Genomic DNA, 24,298 nt, shown 5'->3' on the forward strand with positions numbered 1-24,298 from the left:
GAGGGTATAAGCCAGCCTTGTGTTTGAGCAGCAGGCCTTGCAATAAGGAAGCTAAATGACTATAAGCATTCTTTTTTGTATTTTGCTGAGATTAGCACTTGGCTTAACTCATTGCTTGTTTCCATAGAGACTCCATAGTAACAGTTTTAAGAGCTCTGAAGTTTATTCAGGCGTTTCCAGGCTGACTTTTTATGAAAGTTTTCTTTTCTTCTGAGCTAATGGTGTGGCTGTCATTGACTCCCATTAGAATGGCTGCCAAATTGGTCCCCATGTGGTACAATCCGGACTGGTGTGGTGCAAAGCTATGCCAGCTGCATATTTTTAACGTGCCCTGTGCAAGCAAGTCCCTGGGGGAGGATTGAGTGGCCTCTTGCTCTTCTTCATGGGGCTGTGCCAAAAGTTTATAAACAACATTGTTCACTTGATTGGGGAATCACATTCGCAAAACTTTATTTCAGGTGTTCAGATTTCCAGATTAATTTCAGGCATTCAAGTTACAGCTGTTGAGAAGTTTCTTGTATTTCACAATTTAATTTTTTTGCATTTATTTGTTATGTTTCAAAAGTAAAATGGTGATTGTAACAGCACCACTTGGTAAAAGCCTTCTCTTAAGCCAATGTGCTCTTTTCTGTCTGTGCTGTCTCCATCTCTTCTAAGTAGTGTCTATCCATGGAGTGGATTTTCTAGTCAGTCCCTGCAGGTGTTCTGCCTTATTTTGCAGCCTGATGTTGCCCTAGGAGGGCTGTATGCAGGACAAATGTGGGGACCCCTTTCTGTTCTGAGTTTTGATGAACTTGGGGGACTATAATAGGGAGCAAAGCTGCTGTTACTGGAAGGGGAAATGTGTTCTAAGGGTTGGTCTTGGAACCATAAGCTATAATGAAGAAGGATTTCTCCTGATGACTCACCTGTAGCCTTGTCCACTCTCTCCTTGTTAACCTGGGTGCCAACCTCAGCCACCAGTGTTGCCACTGCCTCTGATACCTCTCACCAAAGATGCATTTCTGCAGCAATAAAATGCTTATTAATAGGGTATTTCTTTCTGGAGGTAACTGGTGAATGTTTAGCTGATGTACTCAGACGTTTATCTGAATTTCCCCATAGTAGCTGTGAGCTCCTTTTCTCTGCAGGCCTTTGGCTGCAAGGCTGTGGGCGGTGGATGGGCTACGTGAGCACCAGCCTTTTCCGGATTCTCCATTGTGCCTTGAGGCAGGGCTTGGAGGGAGAACTGCAGGAGAAGAAAGTAGAGAGGGGTTTTATAACTCTGAAGTCTTGTTGGCCATTGCAAAGGGGGAAGGGAGGGTTTGTGACTAATTTTTATTGGGTGCAGCTCTAACAAAGGGAAAAAACAACATTGCCTCAAGCCTCCAAGCTGCATGCAGTTGGAGCTGGTCTGTTCACTTGGTCCTAGATTGTTTCCCCTGTACTGGCCAGAATACGTACAAAATGTCTGTAATATATCTGGGTGTTGGGCCCTTAGTACATTGAACTGCCGTCTGCATGGATATGAGATAATGTCTTGTCTTTTCTTGCACAACAGCCTGCCTGAAGCTAGGATGCACCAGGGATGAGCGAACAAGTTACGCAGTGATTCTGACATGTCAGGTATTTAACAGAGTTTGCTGCCAGTTCAGTAACGTTTAGATCTTTGAGACCCTTTTCCAGTGGCATCTGTTAGAGAAAGAAAGAAAAGAGAGAATGAAAAATAAATCTACTGTATTACAGACACAATGAGCTCTGGATCAAAGTGGGATGGAGCTTGAAAGGTGATGTTTTCAATTTTGCTGGCCAGAGGGGTTGTGACTCGGATGGCATGGGTAAACAATGAGGAAAGAGACAGTCCCTCTGGGAGTCAGTGTCTGACTTAACAAGCCAGCAGTTATTAAAAGATGAATACAGGAGAAGTGAACCGTGCTTTCTGGCTGGTAGCATGGCTTTTTTCTTCTTTCTTTTCTCCCTTTCTCTTGAAGATCAAAGGCCTAATTTTAGAACAAGCCCTATTTATGGACTGTTCAGCCACTCTGTCTGCTTTACTCTTGTTCTAGAATAGTGGAAAATAAATAGAGCTGGCGGGATCTCCCAGTGTCCAGAGCTCAACCCTGATGCAAGGCAGGAAGGAAAAAAAAAAAAAGAAGAAGAAAAAGACCTCAACCTTTCTGTGTAATTTGTCTCTGCAGAGAGAGTTCCCTTCCCCTCCCTCAGCTCTTTCAGCCTTTCCTTGTGATCAGAGGCTGAAAAAATGTAACCTGTGACTGCTCCTGATGTTCAGCAGAGCTATCTCCTTCTGATCTATGCCTTCTTGACATGCTGTAGCTGCTAGGACTGGGCAGGGTCCTCTTCCTGAGACTGGAGCTGAGTACGGAGTTGAGTGTTGTTTTGTGTGTCTGTGGATTATAGTCCTGTTCATACAGCCCAGCATGATGATCAGTCGTACTTTTTTTGCAATAGCATGAGATTGTTTGGTCCACTTTAGGCTATAAATTGATATAGCCGGAGATCCTTTTCTGCTAACTGGCTGCTTTTGCCCCACTCTGGATCTGTGTAGACAATTTTCTACTTCTGCTCAGTAGTTCTTTGTGTTTCCTCCCATTACTTGGCACCCCCCCTTCTATCTCCCTCTTTTCTCCCTGCCCCAAGGCTGTTTTTCTGATTTATCAAAATAATTTTTAATTGTAATCTTGTTCTGCAAAATTTTGGGTGGTAATTGTTTGCCAGCGCAGTAGATGTGCTCAGTTCCAGCTGAAACACTGAACAGCAGTTGGGGGGAAACACACCAAGTGTAGGTGTAGTTTGAGAGTGAGCCTCTTAATTACTCCATGACGATGCAGCCTTTTTTCTTCTTTTTTCTTTTTTGTTTCTCTCCTTTGTGTCAAAATTTCACCCAGTTTCCTTTGGGTGATGTTTCTGTAGTCCATATCACTTGATACAATGACAGATCCTGGAAACACCTGTGTATTCAGAACGAACCTTTGAGAGTAATAGTTAAAGGCTGTGTCAAATTCAGCTCTGATGGTGCCGCTCCTGCTGTAAGCACTCTGTGCTGCCAGTTAAAGGCATTTATCAAGTGGGGCAGTCTGATATCAAGACTGTTGGGTGCCAGGTAAATCTGCCCCCCTCCCCACGTTTTGCAATACGGAGGCTCTGCATTGGTCTGAAACTTTGCCTTCAGGAGGGGTGAACGGAGAATGATACGTACAAAATCTCTCTGCTGGAAATTGCGCAAGAGGTATTTTGGCTGGGGGCAGGGGTCTGTGTGTCTCTTCGCTCCTTTACACGGCTGAAGCTTAATTGGAAAAAAGCCGCAGATAAGGGTGCACTGTGTGGAACTAGAGCAGGGTTAATTCATGCAGAAGAGCTTGTCTCGCAAGTGGGAGCGCTGAGCAGAGGGAAGAAACCTCCTAAAATCCTCTCTAACTTTCCAGATTCCCTGCAGCACTTTGTCGCATGCTGTGCTGGTGGGAGCTTGTCAGCCCCCCGGGAGTGAAGCGGGGCGAAGCAGGGCAGGCTGCGTAGCAACTACATTGCGAAGTGGTAACAATTCCCAAGTGGGGCAGTGACAAAATCAGTTTTTCTCCCCTTCAGCTTGGCAGCTCTCCAGGTGCCTGCTCTGGCACAATGAAGTGTGTAGCTGGGGAGGGAGGGACTTTGGGTTGATGGGGGGGGGGGGGTGATACAAAGAGACAGAAGTTTAATCATTGAACCAATCACACTGGATGGATTTATTTCTGGACTCAATTTCCCAGGAACTCCACTATCTCACCCTGGGGGAAATGCCTCAGCTGAAGTTTCTCTAGCTCCAGTTTCGTGAATAAAGACCTGTCGCTTTGGAGTTACTCACAGCAGCTCTGTCACTACTGACTCATCCATCCGCTTCAAGAAAATGTTTGCCGTCCACTTGCTAGCTTTCCATTTCACAAAGCTAAAAGAGGATCAAATAAAAAAGGTAAGATGCAGCGTTAGCTGATTCCTGTTTTGAGAACTGTGTTACTCAGATACTGTGGGGTCTGCAGTATGTAATGCAGACTAGATAATGGCGTTATCTACTAAAGCCATACAGCCAAATGGGGTAAGAAGTATTTGTACCCTAAACCATCTGACAAGTGTGAAAATAGGTCTGGTTAGTGCTTTTCCCTGCACAGTTAGAAGTTCTCTTCCAGTAATGGAGCAAGTATCTTCAGTAAGGAAAAGTGGTGCTTAAACTTTATCTGGCATGGTGTGGTATAGTCCAGAGGGCAGAAGGGAACCTCTTGCTGAATCGCTTTGCAAGTGTAGCATGACGGATGGGATTTCTAAAGCTGAGTAGGAATCAGAGTCACTCACGTTGTAGCAGCGGTAGGGAAAACTCCTGGGGTCTTCGGGCCAGGTCTTCCGGGACTCAAGAGACAGTTCCAACTAGTGTTGGTGTGGGAGAAGTGCCTATGCCTCCTCTTTGCTTGTCCAAACCTGGCAGATCACTCTGATGTTTATAGATGCAACCTTTAATTTCAGTCAGAAAAGCTCAAGGTGGCCCAGATCTGAAGCCATCAGTACTGGGAGTGAGCTGCCTAATGGTTGCTCTTCCCTAATCTACTTTCATGGCCATGCTGTAATGGGTTTTTGGCTTTCCATCATAAGACCACGTGGGACCTGTAAACTTCTTGGGTCAGAGATCCTCTGGTTTCTAGACATGTCCCCTGCGGGTCCTCTGTTCTCCTGGCGTCTCTGTTGAGTGTTTACTGGTGGCCATTGCTGCCAGGCTCAGTCCTCTTGTTTTGCAGCCAGCTGGAGGCAGGGCTGTCTGCAGACGCTTGACAGTGTTGGAAGATCCAAGGTCCCAGTGGGTAGATCCGCCTGTACCGCTGAGCTCATCAGCAAATCAAGCAACACTGGGTTGTCTTCTCTGTGCCCTTGCTTAAACATGGGGTTGCTTGTTCTTAGGGGGGCTTCTTTCGCTAATTCTACCTTGGAGAAGTGTTCCAAGAGAGGTCCTGGTGTCTCAACATTCAAATGTCTCTGACTCTGTCTCTGTCATAGCCCTTTTATATCCAGGGTTTAATATGATCAGAAGGGGGCCCCGATGCCCTTTCCTTGTGTGAGGATCTGAGCTAGGATCTCATCTAGACAGCACCATTTCTTCTTACTTTTTACTAAGAAAGGGAGAGACCCTGTGGAGCAGTGCTCACGTGGAGTGGGCTCTTCAGAGAAACATCCAGAATGTAGTTGAAGGAGGACTTCCCTGAAGTGAGGACAGTGGAGAGGAGGGGGCAGAGGGATTCTGGCAAAGCCATTTAAAAAATTAAATCTTTCTGCTAGGTGCAAACTAGCCCTGCCTGAAGGCAAATAAACCATATGCTCTTTAGAGTTCTCTTTTAAGAGGCTCAGGGTAGGAGCAGAGTTGATTTCTCCCTAGTTAGAAAGAAGGAATGCCTTCCCACCTCTGCCTCTCCAGGCTTATTTGCTCTCTGGTGGCAAGAACAAGAGCCTCCCTGCCATGAAAAGAGTGCTGTTCCCATAACTGAGGCTAGACACTTAAAAACAAGGACTGTCCTTGTGCAGTGGGAGGGAGGCAGCAAGACAGAGTTTGGTGTTGCACGGCCCAGCCATTCCTGTGTTTACAAGCAAATGGTATGCGAGCAGGCCCTTGCTCTGGTTGTAAATCAGACTAGAGAGTCAGCAAGCTTTCCTGGGCTCTGCCTTATCTAGTTCCTTGGAGAGGACTGTCTCCTCCTATGGTTGTAGGTAAACAGGATGGGGAATGCAATTTCTGTGTGGAGCAGGGAGATAGTGTGTGTTCTCTGCAAACAGACGTGGTCATTTTTATTACTGTTTAGATTTTTTTCCACAGGGACTTCTGTCACAAGGTTATTTGGGTCTGTGTGAGAGTGTATGAGTGCTGTATGTCTCCAGTCATTGTATTTTCTTTTTTTTTCTTTTTTTTTTTCCTGGTATGCCCCAAAAAGCAGGGCTGGTGCTTGAGCTGAGATGGTGGATCCTACACAGTGATGGGGCTCCAAAAAGCCTTGGAGGAAATCAAGTGCTTGTGCAAACGAGGGCTGCAAAGAAAGATCTAAATAATGGCCTTTTCAAGGCACAGCTGTATTCAAGGGCAGCTGCTTCTCCTTGCCAATTGCATCTTGTAGTTTAAGACTTTGTCCTCTGTGTGTGTCTGTTTTGCTGTTAGGTAAGTGCTCGAGTTACTTTCAGGGTCCTGGCTCTTTCAGGTGGGTCATTGCTGACCATCGGTTTAAAATGGGACTGTGAATAGGTAATTAGTTTGTGCCTCATTAATATAGGTGGCCAGTCCAAATTGCAGAAGAGGCCAATTTATCTGCAGCCTGCATTGTCCTCTATTTAAAAAATGCTACCTTTTAAATCCTGCCTTGTTGCCAGCGGGACTTGTTTTGTGCATGTTCTTCCAAACCTCCAGACGTCCCTATGTAAATGGGCCCGATGAAGTGCTCTGAACAGATAAAGCAGCATAATGATCTAGCCCGTGGTGCAAGAGCTGAACGTCTGTACTAGCAAAGCGTTGGAAGCTGTCCCACCTCTCTCGCCTGCCCACCACCTCTGGCCCTGAGTCTCATGTCATGGGGAGTAGGGATGTTAACATGGATTACCCTCCAGGGGATATCCGGCTGTTGGAGCACAGAATTATTATGCCTGTATCATGTTTGTTCATGCAGCACCAAAGTCTGGCTTCCCAGTGGAAAAGCATTTGGATGTTGACAGATTCTTATTTTGCTATATAGATCCTTTGTTGTATCCAGCTATGTAGTTTCTAGGCCACCTTACTTACAGCTGTGTATCCAGCCCTGCAGGTAAATGTCAGTTCAAGCAATATGTGGTCCTGAAGAACAAAACCTTAAGTTTTGTTCTGATGAAGCTGTAGAGAAACACTGATTAGCTTCTCTACCAGTTCATCTGAATGAGTGTCTGCTACTTCATAGATATTTAAAGTCAACTGGCTTTTATTTTGATGTATGCTGTGAGTTATAGACCCTTAAGAAAGGATATTGATTGCACCCAAAAATGTGTTTTAAATGTAATCCTAGAATTACAAGAGAATGGAGGGCAAGCTAGAGTGAGAAAAAGGCTTTGAGCTCCAGCCTGGCATGCCAACAAAGCTAATTGTCTGTGGAGTGAAGCAGTAGCTGAATAGATGTTTTCAGGTTGTGGCTGACACGCTTGGGTACTGATGGCATTTTCTGGACCTGACCAGAGAGGTCAAATTCTCACCAGTTTGAGATACTTTAGAGTTCTAGTTCATTACATGTATAGGAGGAGACGGTGGTGTAAAAACAACTTGTCAGGGTCTCAAGCAAGTCTCATGGGCTTATGTACGTTGTAAGTTACTGAGCCATCAGAAAAGATGGCTAACTTTTTGACAGTAATTCACCAAGGCTGCATTAAATGTTTTCAAAACAAAGTTTTTATAGGAGTAAATGTTCTGATGATGTCATGGAGCTTGCTTGCACTGACAATCATGGGAATTTAGGTGCTGAGGTAAAAAAATGAAATGAACTTGTAGAATCAGAGAGGTGGGGTTTGCGTAGGTGGTGTGCTCACCTTCAGTTTGTTACATATGTGAAAGGAATTAATTTGTCTCCTTAGGATCTGTTTAGCCTCATGTCCATCAAGTGGGTGGGAACGAGCATAGTAATTCTTGTCCAACATAATGCAGAGGTGCTGCTGGAACTGGAGTTCAAGATTTTCAGATCCTTCGTGCCAAACTGCACCCCTCATGGTTAGAAAACTAGTGCAAGTGGCCAGGAAGTTCTGGCATTTTCTCTGCTTGCAGAGATAAAGGAAGCCTCCGCAGTTCACATAGGAGCATGTAGTGTGAAACCAGTGCTCATCCCAGGCAGCTCCTGAGCACCGAGGAGCCTGCATGTCTGCCGAGTAACACCTTTCATCTTTCCAGGTTGACAGGTACCTGTATCACATGCGCCTCTCTGATGATGTCTTGCTGGATGTGATGGCTCGCTTCCAGGCTGAGATGGTGAAGGGCCTGGGGAGAGACACAAACCCCACAGCAACAGTAAAAATGCTGCCATCATTTGTGCGCTCGCTTCCCGATGGCTCAGGTGAGTTCCCCCTGCTCCGTCACAGCAGTGCCGTTTTAGGAAGACGATGCCAGTACTCAAGGACAGCACAGCAAAGACACAGGGCAGCCAGTGGCTTCTGGTTACTGCCTATCTCATGTCGAGAAAGCAGGTGTGTATTGAGGAGGCAACACCTTGGGGGAGTGCTGGCAGAGAGTTTTTTCCCTGCACCAGGTGGATTTTGACCTAGTGCTGCTTGTTTGAGGAAAGGACCTAGTAAGTGCTCAGAAAACAGCCTCTTTCGTCTGCAAATGTGGCTGTACCTAGCGCAGGCCTTGCTGCAGGAGCTGTGGCTGGACACGGCAAGGGCAGCCTCTACAGCTCAGACCCTGCAGTGCAGCGTGCTGCAGGTGTGGGGATGTGGGCAATGCTGTGGCCCTGGCGTTCATCGAGCCACAGGGAAGGCAGGATGCTGCAGTGAAACCCCTCAAATTGCAAAGCGGCAGCAACGTTTCGTTACCAGAGCTGTGATCTCTTCTCGGCTTCTGACAGCAAACTCTGCAGTGCTTTCTCTATTGTCCCAAAAAGTGATCCCCTCCTGCCCTTCCTTGCCTTCTGCATTGTGAAAATCTGCTTCTGGGTGAGGTCTACCAGGAAACAGCCTGCTCTGCTTCTGCAGCTGGATCCTTGTTTCCAGTTGTCCCTGAGACTTAGAGAGGGAGAAAGTGGTGTCCTCTGGGAGGATGCGAGGTGAGGTAGGATCTAAAAGCCTGTCTTGTCTGGAGAAGTATGCACATCCAAAATAACTCTCCTGGCTCAGCTGGCTCCCAGCAGTGCATGCTGACAGAAAATTAGGTTTTCCCAGATTTAACCAAGTCTATGAATTTGTGCAGGATTCTGTGTCTGACCTAGGTCAGGACTCGGTGTGTAACAGCTGTGCAGAAAACTTAAGAGAAATATTTGCTTTGAACCTCATTGCCACAGGACTTTATTCCCTCTGAAGGTAATTTTCCTACAGTTAAATGATAAATAGCGGCTTTAACGGCATAAACGGAGTATTTGGAGGCTAGTCCCTTAAAATGAGGGATGTCTGAGAGAAATTATATGCAATCCCCTCAAAATGCCTGGCTGGAACTGGGCACTCTTCCTTTTGCTGCTACCTTCATTAAAGAAAAAGAAATATTAGCCTAACTGTTGCTGTCTCAGTGACCATCACTGGTCCTGAGGTCTCACACGGCACTGACCTGGTCCTGAAATAGCAGGGAGCCCTTGAGGTCAGGAGACTTGGAAAATTGCATGTAGTGTCATTGCTGTTGCAAGACTTCATGTTTCTCAAGGCCAACTTTGGACAATGCACTCCTAGCCTGCATGACCTTTCTGCTGTGTCAAGGATGTGCTGCAGATTCAAGTTGGGCTATGTCTTATTGACACGCTGCCTATTTTAGGTATCGCATTGATTTTTCTGTTTTTGCTCTCTTGCAAAATCCTTATTGTTTATTTTGTTTCCAGACAAAACTTCTGGCAGGTTTAAACACCTCAAACTGGGCTGGATTTTCCCATTTGCAGTAGCAACAAACTTTCAGATTTTTCAGTGCCCTCAGTGTTGCCACATGAAATGACCCATATGGAGCATCATCAGTTTTTAATCATTTTGGGATTAATGGTCGACTAATGTCACAGTTTACTGAGTAACCCAGTTTGCCTCCTCACCTTTGTGATATCTGACCACGGTATTACAGGTAGAATTTCCTGCTTCCTTTCCTTTCAGGGCCAGATTTGATAAAATTTAGTCACGTGTTTGGACAGTGGAACAAAGATCACGCAAGGCTGTGCACATACCACTGCATTTTTCTTTTGGGAAGGGCCTTCTCCTGTGCGTGGGATAGATAATTGTTTATTGTAGCACTGAGGCCAAACTGTCCTTCTGTCTGAGGTGTTTGAGCTAAGAGTGCTGCGGACTGAGAAGCAGAATGGTACTTCTGCAGAAACACTTAAAGGCATTTGGAAATGATTGTATTGGTTGACTTTGGGTGACAAATTAGTCTTGCCCCACTTGGAAGTTGACTTCTGCAGTAGGGCCAAGTCTTAACATGTGACTCCAAATCCTGCATCCTTTACTGCATCCTTTACTCTTAAGCTCCCATTTCCCCACGTTTCAGGTGTACGGTTTTGCAGCCCCTGTGTGCTCTGGTTGGCTTTGCAGTTGCTTTGGGCCTCTTGCTGAGAAGCTTATCCCTCTGCAGCTTGAAAACGTGCTGCTGTGGAAGGAGCAGGGTGGGCAAAACCAGACTGCTAAATAAAAATGAAATTAGCTGCCACATAGCAAGCTAACAGGAGGGACCTGATCCCCTTGCTCAGGTTGCCAGCTCTCAGCCTTCCTTGTGATGCTCCCAGGCCCATAGGATAAGGACCTGCTGTGATGGGGCAGGAAAGCCTGTGGCCGCGGTGAGGCAGGGGCCCTGGGCTGTGGCCTTCAGCATGGCATCTGGGCCATCCTTCTCAGCCATCACCCGTGACGGTTGCCCGCTTTTGTTGCAGAGAAGGGTGACTTCCTTGCTGTTGACCTGGGTGGCTCCCAGTTTCGTGCCCACCAGGTGAAGGTGTTTGATGATGGGAAGCAGAGCAGCCAGCTGGAGAGCAAGTTTTACCCCACACCCAAGGAGGTCATACAGGGTAACGGAGCTGAGGTAGGGCACGCAGCGTTTTCTGTGGTGGTGCTGTGCTTGGGCGCACGCCTGCCGGACACAGCCTGACTCTGTCCTCTCCTTTCTTATGCAGCTCTTTGATTACGTTGCTGACTGTCTGTTAGACTTCATGGAGACCAAAAACCTGAAGCATAAGAAGTTACCTCTTGGCTTTACATTTTCTTTTCCTTGCAAACAGAACAAATTGGAAGAGGTAAGATGCAAAAAGAAATATTATTGGCAAGCCTAGCTCCCTGCAGAACCCAGAGAAGCTATTGCATGGGAGTGTTACCCTGTGGCCTTTTTGTGGGGTCATGTTTACATAGCTCTCTGAAGAAGGCATGGATGACCATTAACATTAACTAGACCTGACTACCATTCAAACACTCGTTTCCGATCTCAAAGCAACATGATCTTTAAGCTAAAGCTATTCTTTTGGTTAATCAGTATCCAGTTCCATAGTAACCACGTGCCCTTGTGTTAAGACTGTTAGACTAAAACACATAATTTGTGTCCTGAGGCATGTTTCTTTTTTAATCACTCTCATTCAATTTGTTTTTTTACAGTTGATTCTAAATAGGAAAGACCTGTAGCCGAGCTGTTTGAGAGGCCACATGGGGAAATGAAGGGCTGGTTGCAATTATTTTGTGGCCTGTGCTTTGGGTCCCAGTCCTGCACATGCTTTTTGCTTAATGCTATTAGTTTGTGATGAGCATCAGTAAAGCCACACATGCTTTAAACAAAGCACAGGGAGAAGCATTTGCAGGATTGGGACTTTATTACTATACCTCTTCAGTTGTATTTGTACTGACAGGCACCTCAAGGTGAGATGTTCTGCTGTGACTTATTTTGGCCCGCATTTTAATGTGTGGAGAGACATATAGTGGGCTTCTCCACAGACTTTGGTCTTGGTTTTCTTTGTGGCTGCTTTGTGTGCTAAAGTTGGAGCTTTGGGTCACTGGACTGTTACTTTGCAGGGGGTTCTTCTTGCCTGGACGAAACACTTCAAGGTCCGAGGAGTTCAGGACACAGATGTGGTCAGCTCTCTGCGCAAGGCCCTCCAGAAGCATAAGGCAAGTTTTATACCTGCAGGAGGTGAACCTGAGCGGCCCCAGATTGTCCTCCTGGGAGATCAGCTTTTGGTGTGGGGGTTGTTTTGGGTGTTGTCAGACATCCTTCAAGGGCAGCCAGTAACAAATGTCCAGCACGACTGTATGTCTAGTAGATCTGTCTCTCCCTTGGAGCTGAAGCCGTGGAAAGGGATTTGCAGCTGCAACTCAGGCTGCCCCAGGTCAGTCTAACAGTGATGGCAACTGCACACTGATAAACGGGGCTGGCCGTGACAGTGGACACCAGTATGGCCCTACTGTCTGTCTGAGCTAAAGGCAGTCTGTTGTGAACTCATTTGGCAAGATGTGGATACACGCTGTGTTTTGTAGCCTGGCTTGTGGGATGAAGGTTGGGAGCGGGAAGCTATCATCTCAAATTAGCATGCCTAACTCTACCAGGGCTTGCCCGTCCACTTCAATCTGTGGCACGGAGTGAGTGATTGTAATGTTTAAGGTTAGCAGTAAGACATGATTAAATCTGCCCTTGGACCAGTGTATACCTACCTTTTGAATAACATTATTTTTTAATATTTTGGAAAGCCTTGTTTTTCATGTTCGGTGCTATTGGTAACGCCATCTAAGAAACACAAAGCATCTTTTCATGCCTTGACATCTTTGTAGTAAAGAGGAAATTCTTCTGTTTTCTCACGTGGTAAAAATCCAGCCTTGATTTTTCGTTCACTTCTTTCTCTGCATCAGTCTTGCTGTATTTAGCAGGAGCAAAGGATCTGAGACTTCCTGCGTGAAGTCTGGCCCCCTGCTAATGTTGGCATCTGAGTTAAAAGAATCCTTTGATAACTTTGATTTTACTTTATCAAACTACCTCAGTGGGAAAGGAAAACTGCACACCTTTGATGGAAAGGCTTTTTACTTGAGTGTGATGTTTGTGCACGGCCTTGTGTTGAATAGCTGCATTTATGTATGTATATTTTCTGTCCTGTTTGGTGGGATCTGCTCAGGTGGTAGGACGTTATCCTATCATGCAGCCCATAAGGACAGATACACGGGTGCTAGCATATCACAAAATTCAAACCAGTACCATGTTGCTTTTCTGTCAAACGAGGTTGGACTGGGGAGAAACAAATCCTGCAAGCAAAGGTCCTGGCTGGCCAAGCACTTGAGAGTTCAGAGATGTTTCTTACTTTACAGGGTTGTGAGCATTGTGTTATTAAAAGAAAGTAGTGTGTCTTTCAACTGAAGAGCTTGCCTGAACCAGGCCTTCAAAGTACGACCCAGGGAGTATGTCTGCATGCTGTTGCTTTAACACACAGGAGGCTTTCTAAGCTTTTTTTTTTTTCTGTTAATCACCCACCCTTATGCTATTAGGACATAGATGTTAATGTTTTGGCACTGGTCAATGACACCGTGGGAACCATGATGACTTGTGGATATGATGACCAGCGCTGTGAAGTTGGACTTATAATTGGTAATTTTTTCTGTTCGCTAAGTAGTTTTTTTTTTTTCCTCTCATTTGTTTAATCCTAACAAATCTGGAGTAGAAGGGAGTGTCTCAGTACAGGAAAGAGCAGGAAGAAAATGGAAAAAACAATGGTCAGATTTTCAAGCCTGGCTGCCTTGTGTAAAGCAGCTGGTTTTATGCTGATCACATTGCCATCAAATACCACAGTCCCCATTTTGTCTGGGTTCAGTTGTGACCAGCATACTAAACTTTTCTGCTGACTGTATAGAAAAGTACTGTCTGTCTGTCCAGAGAAAGCTGAATTCCTCTCACGTCTGGTAGTTAGGATCAGCTACTCTTTCTACAATGTCTCCACTTCATGCACTGTGATGGCTTTTTCAAGGCACATAGAAGTACGTTTGAAAAAGAAAAAATGTTTTTAAACAAGTGAAGCCTTAGATTAATTTCCAAAATTTTTTCGCTCACTGTGAAATGATTATTTAGCAAGTGCAGGTGACTTGGTATTAGCATCCTGTACCACAGGGTTATGTATTTATATTTTCTTCCAAAGACAATACACTGACTTATTCCTAAACATGTGGACTTAACACAAACGAAAAGCAAACCTGGAGCAAACAGGTAATTTATCTGCACTGTCTCCAATGTGCACAGGGACTGGCACCAACGCATGCTACATGGAGGAAATGAGGCACATCGATCTGGTGGAAGGTGATGAAGGGAGGATGTGCATTAACACAGAGTGGGGTGCCTTTGGAGATGACGGTGCTTTGGATGACCTCCGCACAGAGTTTGATCGGGAGCTTGATCTGGGATCTCTCAATCCTGGAAAACAATTGTAAGTGATTCCCTGGCTGATTTGCCTAGGCAGTTGGAGTTCTCTGAGCATGTTTCCAGTGTATGCCAGGAGCCCCAGTGGAACAGGAATCGGGTTAAGTGAACCTGAGTTGACTTGATCCTGGTCCTGTCCTATCCAGACCTTTCCCTTCTGGGAAGGGTGGATACCTTTCATACCTCCCTGCCTCACAGGCCAAGGGATTGCTGCTGCAGTTGCTATTGTGTTGTTAAAAATAGGTGGTTGCTCTTGTATGATGCTGTGGAGGGGTGAAGAGAGGAGGAAGGTAAACAAAGGGCATATTTAAAGCCTGGTTCATGAAAACTGCTTCTACTGGCTGAGCTGCTCACAAATCTTTTGAAAATTCTCTTTAATCACTCACTTATCTTGAGGGGCTGTTTGCTGGGTCCCAGGACCTCAGGATGGCATCCCATCTACAGCTTGGCTCCCAAACCCCTTTTGTACATGCTTAAATTGGTCAACCTGCATGAGAATACAAGATGCTCATACTCAAGCTTTTTATAGCTCTGACTGGCTGGTGAACACCTGTAATCCTTCCTGTGCATCATTCCAGGTTTGAGAAGATGATCAGCAGCCTGTATTTGGGGGAACTTGTAAGGCTCATTCTGCTAAAAATGACAAAGGAAGGTCTACTCTTCAATGGGAAAGTGTCAACAGCTCTTCTTACCAAGGGCAAGATTGAAATGAAACATGTGTCTGCAATGGAAAAGTAAGAACCTGCAGTGTGCTGTTTGAGAGTGGCTGTTTGTCTTTCACAAGCACAGCAATGATAATGAATGTGTAATTATAATCTGTAAGTACTAGGAGCAATCCTGAATTGTTCAACTTGATTTTGCTTTTGCCTAGGAGAAAAGTTGATCTTTCTGTAAGTAGGAATTGATGGGAAATAAAGTTTTAGCAAAGTACCACAGTAGCAAATGTATTGTTAACCATCACAGATGCAGATTGTCTAAATAACCTCTTTGGAGACCTGAGTACGTGGGACGATTATTGCAGTTTTCAGCTTCTGTGATGTGGAAGTACTGGGTTTGTGGAGATGTAGTACAGACTCCAGATCAGCTAACGGATGACTACATGGAAAACTGACAGATTCTGGTGTTTTGAAGAGGAATCCTGGTCCTCATTGTTACTCCAGGAATAATTTTCTTTTTTGTATTGGGCGAAGCTGTACATCTATTCCTGTGCTCTCCCTCTATGGACTAAATATTTCATCCTGTTCTCTTCTTGGCTAGCTAATTGGTATGTCTCACCAAAGACTGAACCCCAGGAAGCAGCCTCTTAAAAGTCTGGTCTCTCCTCCGGGTACTTTTGGGAATAGTGCGGGAAAGACATTACTGGTTTATGGGAACCAATTATGATGCTGCCTGATAGGTTGTGCCGTGGTCTTCTCTCATTTCTTTTTTGAGCCAACATGCAGATATTGATTTACGTGTTGCCTTAATATCCTTGCATTAGATGATGTGTTCTTTTATTTTGGGGTAGATATAAGGAAGGTCTGAGCAACACAAAAGAGATCCTTACAGAGCTGAACCTGTTTCCCTCTGAAGAGGACTGCATTGCTGTTCAGCATGTCTGCACCATTGTTTCCTTCCGCTCAGCCAATCTCTGTGCTGCCGCCTTAGCAGCCATACTGACCCGACTGAGAGAGAATAAAAAACTGTTAAGGATGCGAACCACTGTTGGAATTGATGGGGGACTCTATAAAACCCATCCCCAGTAAGTAACTAAACAGGATTTGGTAGTCGCTGGCCGCACATTGATGTTGCAGAGAGTCTCCATCTGCATATATGTGTGGCTTTTCAGAGAACCGCTGGTTTTGCTGAAGGCTTGGGGTGAGATTTGGTGGAGTATGGAGGATCAGGCTGGCTTAGTTATTGCAAAGCTGTCTCAGGAGCTTTAGAACTTGGGGTGGAGTGGAAACAACGTGAGACATGGGATAATGGTGTCTGGGGAAGAGTAGTTGATTCATCAAGTGACTTCTGGGCTACCAGGGCATTTGCAGTTCAGTGTGGGTTTTTTCTTTTCTTTCTTTCTTCCCTCACCCCCATTTTTGAACCTGTGCTTTCCCAAACTGGAAACTTTCCTAAGCGTTCTGCCAAACTGGATTGAAGTCTTGCTCCAGATGGAGACTCTCACCCTCTATTTGTCATTCTGACTCTGCACTCTTGTGTGGCTTTTCTCCAGTGTCCCTCTCCCTTGGCACTCACACTTGTTTAGAGGTATCTTCACATTCCTGTCAGTGTACTGATTCTGCAGAACAGCCAGAAATCAGGATCATTGCAGACCAGTTTCTGACCTTGTACTCCTCTTGACTGTGCTTCAGCACTTGTGCTGTTGGATGTGTGCATGTATTGGAAGTGTATGCGAAGTAAACCATGCATGAAATGCCTGTGAGAGTCTAAAGAAACTCTTTGTTCCTGTAGATATGCCAAACGTCTACACAAGGTAGTGAGAAGGCTGGTCCCAAATTGTGATGTTCGGTTCCTCCTGTCTGTGAGCGGCAGTGGGAAGGGAGCTGCCATGGTCACAGCAGTGGCATACAGGCTGGCTGCTCAGCGCAAGCAAATCGATGCTGCTCTCGCACCATTTCTGCTGTCCCTTGAGACCCTCAGAGAAGTTAAGAACAAAATGAGGACTGAGCTGGAATACGGGCTAAAGCGAGAGACGCAAGCCAGTGCCACAGTGAAGATGTTACCCACATATGTCTGTGGGACACCAGATGGAACAGGTGAAGTCATTCCCTGATCATCTGGAGGTGGTTCGGGAAAGTTGCTTGTCTGTTTTCTAGGGAGAATATGCCAATTATTCTGGCAAATGCCAGGGTGATTTATATTGGCAAACTGGTGCTTCCTGTGATGTTATCTGGCTGGCCCTTCAGCGCCATGCTAGCAGACTGATGGGATAAATGCCATAGAGAGCAGTGTGCTATCACTGGCACAGATGGAGTTTCTTGGGGATGTGTGGCAGAGTATGCCATTCTGGCAAACATGCTACAGGAAACACCAAAATGAAATACCTGTCTTCTCTTACAGAGAAAGGAAAGTTCCTTGCCCTTGACCTTGGTGGGACAAATTTCAGGGTTCTGCTGGTCAAAATCAGAAGTGGGAGAAGAAGATCAGTGCAAATGTATAACAAAATCTTTGCCATTCCTTTGGAGATCATGCAAGGGACAGGGGAAGAGGTAACCTCTAATGAATGTTTAACTGATCCAACTGATCCAAGGCCCATTGCACGAGATTACTGTGAGATTTATATGCTTTTTCTTTCCTTCCAGCTCTTTGACCATATTGTGCAGTGCATAGCAGACTTTCTGGAGTATATGGGGATTAAAGGTGCTCGACTGCCTCTGGGCTTCACCTTCTCCTTCCCGTGCAGGCAAGCCAGCATTGACAAGGTAAGAACTGCAACACAGAATGGGTAATATGGCAGCTATGCATCTGCTTGGTGAATGACATCATTTTGGGTGAGGGTAACTTGGTTTGGAGATTGCAAGCAAAAAGCTATTCTTCTAAATGTTTTCTTTCAAGTAGGACTTCACAAGGTTGAAAAGATAGATATATATATATATAGATATCTATATATATGTGTCCAAATTAGTCTTTGGAGAGAATATTTCATGTGTTTTATGGGGATTTTATTACTCTACTGTGCAAATTAGTTGTGTTTCATGAGAAAGTTATCATCCTATATGCATATGGGAGGTAGAACTTTCACCTCCTGTATCTGGTAAGAGATTGATGTTACTTGCTTTTATTCTATAAGGATTAAGCCATTATGATAGTGAAATGACTACATATTTTTAATAGCCCAGGAATCTCTTATGCTGCCTTAACTCTTCAATGGCAAGAGATAACAGATGCCTCCTCCTACTTGCTCAGCCACAATCCTAGGGTACTTTCTTAACTATGTCACACAGCTCTGGCTGTATAACTTCTTCAGTACATTAGTTTCTTTTTGTTGAGTGTCAGTGGGCAGAACTGAGCTTGCTTGTTCAACTTGGAAGGGTTGGCTTTTTTGACAGATATCATATCTTCATCTTTTTCAGATCTGAGGTAAGAAAAAAAAAAGAGAACAAAACCATCAAATTCAGGAAGAAATAATTCTCAATCATTTTGATGCATTTCCAAAGAGGGGCGGGGGAGGTTGTGCTGCTTAATTCTAGTTAAATATGTAGAATATTGGTGAAATGAGAGACTGCTATTTTATTGAATGTTTTTGTCCTGGTGGGTTTCACAGTGGCTTCCAAGTATAGAAGCTAGTCTGCTGTGTCTCAATTTTCAGATCACAGTTGAGAGAATAGCAACAGGGCTTGGCTATTTGTGGGGAGGCCACTCAGTATGCCTTCCAAACCTACAGCATAGTATTTAGGTCTTGACAAATGATGAGGAAACAAATTTCACAACAGTGGTGGCAAACAGAGCGAGGCACATCTGTGTCAGGGTCCTATAGTATGTTGCCCTGTGTGTTTGGTCTTTTACTATTGCTAGAACTTGAGGGTTTTTTTAAGAGTGGCTTTTTCTCCCAGTTGCCTTCTTTCTTATTTGGACAGACAGTCCAGAGCCAGTTACCAAGTGGAAGGCTAATTACTGCATGTAACCTGGAAATCTACTTCCGTCAGGTCAGGTTGCTGTCCGAAAAGAAATAAATTAGTGTTGCCTGGAGTAGTGGGATCATACCAAGTGTCCTTTAGTAAAAGAGCCAAAAATTAACAGTACATGTTCATTAATGTTTGTTGGGTGTTTAATTATTTACAGAAAAATTATTTTTTACAGTCTCTCTCCCACAGATAATGGCTATGTGGACAGGAGGTGAGATGAGAAGTTTTTCTAAAATAGAGTGTTAGAAGGCACTGATTTGGCAATGTCTTGATAAATAGCTGAGTAAACACACACATGCCCACACTCTGCACGAGACATTCACAGTAACCTGTCTACAGAAATACCCTATTTAAAAAAAAAAACAAAACCAAACACAAGGGTCAGGGGGAGGTTGGAGACAAGAAAAGACTGATGGTTGGAATGTATAGTCTTCTCTCTATCTTCACTTATGATTTTCTTCCTCTTCTGTTTCAGGGTACACTTGTGGGATGGACAAAAGGTTTCAAGGCAACAGACTGTGAGGGGGAAGATGTTGTTGATATGCTGAGAGAGGCCATCAGGAGAAGAAATGTGAGCTATTCTTTTCTGCTCTTCTTGGTGTATTTAATGCACAGTCTCTCTTCCTGTGGGACCCCACTACTGATTGTGACTTGTGTTTTAGGAGTTTGACTTGGATATTGTAGCAGTGGTGAATGACACTGTTGGGACAATGATGACATGTGGATATGAGGATCCAAATTGTGAGATTGGCCTTATTGCAGGTACAGTGATATTGAAGTGACCACTATAAGAAGAAAGCATGTATGCAGGTGCTGGGCTTCACACCCCATTTTGGAACTTGTAAAACAACGTCTTTTATTTCAGTTTGGTATATGGTGTTACTAGTTACTTAGGGTTCTTGGCAGACTTGTATGATACTCAACACAGAACATAATAACACCTGTAGCAGATAGAATCCTGAATCTGTTGGACTTTTGATCATATCTCTGATGATGCCTAACAAGCATATGCTTGGTAAAAGAATATGAGAACAGCAGGTAGAGCATGAATCCTTGTTTTGACAGATGTATTGATATTTAGCGTGCAGACAGGTCATAGGCCTTGGAACAAGAAAATATTTTTAAAAATCTGAATGAATTCTTTTTGGGCTTTCTAGATAATTCCCCCAGTAGGTCCCTCCAAGTTTTCAGGCAGAAATACATCTAAGTATGTAATATCTGAAGCCCCACTTAGAAAGTAGACTCTTCTACCTGGCTAAGCGCACCAGCTATCTCATTTTGTTTGGAGAACTGGTCCTTGTATTAGTTAAAGTAACCCACGTTGCAAGTGGTGAAGCCCTGTTCACCAAACCATTTCAGACTTGGTAACTGCTTGACTGGCTGCTAGGCTCTTGGCAGTGTTTGCTTTTGGGAGCATGCTGTCATGCAAGATGATTTGTGGTGCATTACAACCAGACTGTCAGCAATGACCGATCAATGCTTGCCAATGACTGCCAAAGCCATTTCTGACCTGTAACAGGGAGTCTTCATTCCTCTATGCCGGGAATTTTCTATGCAGGACCCATTTTGCTTGGTAGCATTGTGTTGTGATAAGTTACAGCACTCAGCATTACTGTCTAGCACTTTTTTCTGTAAGATACGGAGAGATCTTTGCAATTTGGGATATGGAGAAGAGAGCTTTTAAGATGATCGCTGTAATCATCTTCCATGTGTTTCAGCTGCGACTTCACTTTTCTGGCTGAAGCCTTGTTATTTCTTTCCTTCTAGGAACGGGTAGCAATGTGTGCTACATGGAGGACATGAAAAACATAGAAATAGTGGAAGGGAATGAAGGAAAAATGTGCATTAATACAGAATGGGGAGGATTTGGTGACAATGGCTGCATTGACAACATCAGAACAAAATATGATAAAGAAGTAGATGAAGGCTCACTAAACCCAGGGAAACAGAGGTAAATGTGACGGTCCTGATGCTAAAAGTGTGATGAAGTCAGTCTTCGAGACACACTGGCTGCTTTTTAAAATGTACTTAATGAATTCATAATCAGAAAGGAAATTTTAATATAATATTTCATTTGTTGCATGTTAAGTAATGCAGAGATCCAGAAAAAAACCAAAGACGTACATTGTGTCTGTTACCACAGCACTGCTTTCACCTTAGGGCAGTTACCAAGCAGTGCAGCTCTTAAGATTTCCCTGCAAAGTGTACGCCTTGCCGTGTTCCTCCTCTTGGAGTGTTTTTTTCAAAGGTAAAATACAACTTGTGCACGAGGATAAACTGAATGTGACCGTTCTTCATTTGGTAAAGACAGCATTGATTACATATGACTCCCTGGTCAATGCATGGGGGAGACAGGGAAATGTTTCGCTTCAGTGTGGACTCTGGCTTTAATGCTATGTTCTGTTTAATATTACAAGCTTTTTTTCTAGTTTTGTTACCTTTTAACATAGGTAATTATGTTGTAATTAATGTTTGGACTTGAAGTCACTGGAACAAATTTTTGATGGTTGAAAGGTGGAGTTCAATGGCTATTGCTCTGCAAGCTTTTTCTGCTTTTTTGAGAGTTGATAGTGCATGTACATACCACTCATGTTAAACAGAGCTAACATGTCATCTCTTTAAAAGCACGTTTTTTTTTCTTTTATAACATAACAGGTATGAAAAAATGACCAGTGGAATGTACCTAGGTGAAATAGTAAGGCAAATTTTGATCGACTTAACCAAACAAGGACTGCTGTTCAGAGGACAGATTTCAGAATCACTCAGGAAAAGAGGCATATTCGAAACAAAATTCCTGTCTCAAATTGAGAGGTAAAGTTGTTAGATTTACGTGGTTTCAATCCTTAAGGTCTTCTGGGACCTCTAGAAAATACACCTCTGCAAGTGCGTGGAGCCCTTTCCTTCAAGAAGTCAATTATAATTTTCTTCTTTGTGCCCCCACCCCCTTCCCCCATCCCCAGAATAAAAGCCCCAAATGAGGAACTGGGGGAGTTCCAGAATTATTCTGTAATTACATGAATTATCATTTCCTGTCCACACAGCTGTGTTATCTTGGATGCCTTAACCATCAAGCATGCTTACACTTGGAGTGTTTCTCATAGGACTTAGAATAGTACTTATTTAGAAAATAAAAAGTCAGTGGTATATGAATACTTCATGAATATGTGCTTACCTACATATCTCTGCATGATTGCAATGGTCTTCTAGGCTATTTGAAACCCTTTTTACTGTTGAAAACCTTGGAAGGTAGTGTCTCAGCCTTGAGATCAAAAATAACACAGTCAGGTGGCTGATCTGGCTCAGCTCCCTCATGACTTTGGGAGTTAGGTGAATAACTACTGTTTGTGCCTTCTGGAAGTACAGTCTCACATAGCAAAGGGCATGCCAGGAGCAAGTTTTCAATCCAAATTCAGACTGGAATCTGCCTTAAAACAATCGGAGAGCGTTAGAGTTGGAGAAGTGGTCCGATTTCCTTTAAATCATGGCAGAGACTCAGCTGTAAGACTTTCATTTGCATGCCTGCCAACGCTTCCCCTAATGCCTTGCTGCTACATGTGTTTCCCTCTGCGCAGCGACCGGCTCGCCCTCCTCCAAGTCCGGCGAATTCTGCAGCAGCTTGGCCTGGACAGCACGTGCGAAGACAGCATCATTGTGAAAGAGGTGTGTGGAGCTGTTTCAAAAAGAGCTGCCCAGCTCTGTGGGGCAGGACTGGCAGCTATTGTAGAGAAGAAGAGAGAAAACCAAGGTGTGGAGCACTTGCAAATCACCGTTGGAGTAGATGGGACTTTGTACAAGCTCCATCCACAGTGAGTACTTTGGTACCAGTTCCCTCTGCTGTTTGCTCATTTACACTGTGAAAACACTGTGAAAGCTGTACCAGCTTTCTGCCGATAAAAAAATGAGAGAGGGGATAAAGATCTAACACATTTCCCTGCATCCTGTCATTCCCCTTGCCTAGCCAAAGGATCAAAAATTGCAAAGTCCAGTCCAGTTTCCACTGGGAGGCTCTTTTCTCTGGGGTGTTGAGTAAACTTACTCTTCTAATATTTATTTTCCAATGTTTTGGGGGATTTCTGCAATATCTGGATGTCCCAGATGTAAAGCTGTGTTGAGTTTTTGGAGTTGGGTCAATATTTTGTAAGCAAGGCCTATAAGTAGATGCATTAGCTTTTGAGTTGGGAGAAGAGAGCCTCCTCCATTATCTCTAAAGGCAAGGGGGGTGTCTGGCATCATGCCAAACAAAGTTAGAGAAATAGAAATTAAAATCTGATTGAGTACAGAAGCTTGTCTCTTTCATGAATAGGAGGAAAAACAAACAGAAAGGGATGCTGTGGAGAACCAGTGGAAGATGTTGGCTGAGGTTATGGTTCCTTGCTATTAGATAGGTATAAAGATCTCAGACCAGAAAGCTGCTGCTAAAATGTTCTGTTCTTCTCTCCCTTTCCTTTCAGTTTTTCTAGGGTCCTGCGGGAAACAGTGAAGGAACTGGCACCTCAGTGTGATGTGACTTTCATGCTTTCTGAAGATGGAAGTGGGAAGGGAGCTGCCCTCATTACTGCAGTAGCAAAAAGATTGCATAATGTTGGACAGAAGTAAAAATGAGAGGTCAAGTCATTTCAGCACTGCCAGGCGTGTGCACTAGAGATTTGCTGAGCAGTGATTCGAGATAGCTTTGCCAGACACCAGTACACAGGTACTTGTTTTCAGGGAGCAGCTGGTTTTTGACCAACCAGGATTGTGGATTTTTGTCCTTTGATAACTTGGATCAGGTGTTTCTGCTCCCCAGTAGCATTGTATCTTGGCATATCACAATCTACTCAGTTCTGTACTTCCTGCATCTATAATGCACATGGGAGAGTGAAAACAAAACAAACAAACAAAGATCAACCCCAAATGTGTCTTTTTACAAAGGCTTAATTAAGCTACTGCACCACAACTGAGTTTATCACCAGTTTCTTACGATTTGTGTGTGTTTTAGTTTTGGCTTGGCCTGGCTCGAGGAATATTGAGATCTTGATGTTGCACCTATCTAGTGGACATATTTGTTCAATGCTTCACAGGTTTTACAGTAAATCTGCAGGTAAAATAAATTAATGGACTTTGGTCAGTGATACTCCCCCCTCTGCTACATTGGTTGCAAGTGTATTGTAATGTAATACTTCCCTGAGTACAGGAGGCATGCTTAATAGATGAATGTAAAGGAAAAAAATATGATTCCCCAAAATACCATTTTGTGTCAAAATACATTAGTGCATCTGAGTGCACATAAACCTAAACCAGCGCTGAATGGATTCTGACTGTGACTGATTCTTTTGATACTGGGGGAAAGAGAGAATGTAGAAGCAGCTACAGGGTCTGCTATGTCTATATCAGGGCTACACAGAGAGTATCAAATCTGTTCATGTTTCGGCCGCAAAAATAGCTATGTAGAGAAAAAAAAAATCACCTGAATTTCTGAAATTCTTCTCTTTGTTTTCCCTCAGTTATGTCCTTGCCTGTTCATGAGAGGATAGTTTCCATTTTGTGGAAAGGAGTTTATCCTTGTTTTTCATTTTCTGTTGCTTGCTGCTCTGCCTGTCTGTAGTCTGTTGTAAATAAATCTGTGGTGCTGTGA

General features: G+C 44.1%; 1 protein-coding gene across 2 annotated transcripts; it reads left to right on the forward strand.

The window, feature by feature from the left end:
* The first annotated feature begins 1,539 nt into the window (after positions 1–1,539).
* LOC104319946 (hexokinase HKDC1) lies at positions 1,540–24,298 on the forward strand. 2 transcript variants are annotated; one of them, XM_009921921.2, is made up of 19 exons: positions 1,540–1,605; positions 3,744–3,943; positions 7,901–8,063; positions 10,560–10,708; positions 10,800–10,919; positions 11,683–11,778; positions 13,141–13,240; positions 13,886–14,069; positions 14,641–14,796; positions 15,570–15,803; positions 16,511–16,815; positions 17,120–17,268; positions 17,362–17,481; positions 19,160–19,255; positions 19,347–19,446; positions 20,452–20,635; positions 21,340–21,495; positions 22,257–22,490; positions 23,136–24,298. In XM_009921921.2, the coding sequence occupies exons 2-19, from the start codon at positions 3,881–3,883 to the stop codon at positions 23,278–23,280; spliced, it is 2,754 nt and encodes a 917-aa protein (XP_009920223.1). In that variant the 5' UTR covers positions 1,540–1,605; positions 3,744–3,880; the 3' UTR covers positions 23,281–24,298. The 2 variants fall into 2 exon arrangements, with proteins under 2 accessions (XP_009920223.1, XP_069651887.1); XM_069795786.1 differs by lacking the exons at positions 1,540–1,605; positions 3,744–3,943 and adding an exon at positions 5,692–6,160.

This window comes from Haliaeetus albicilla, chromosome 11 (assembly GCF_947461875.1).
Source record: "Haliaeetus albicilla chromosome 11, bHalAlb1.1, whole genome shotgun sequence".
Taxonomy (NCBI): domain Eukaryota; kingdom Metazoa; phylum Chordata; class Aves; order Accipitriformes; family Accipitridae; genus Haliaeetus; species Haliaeetus albicilla.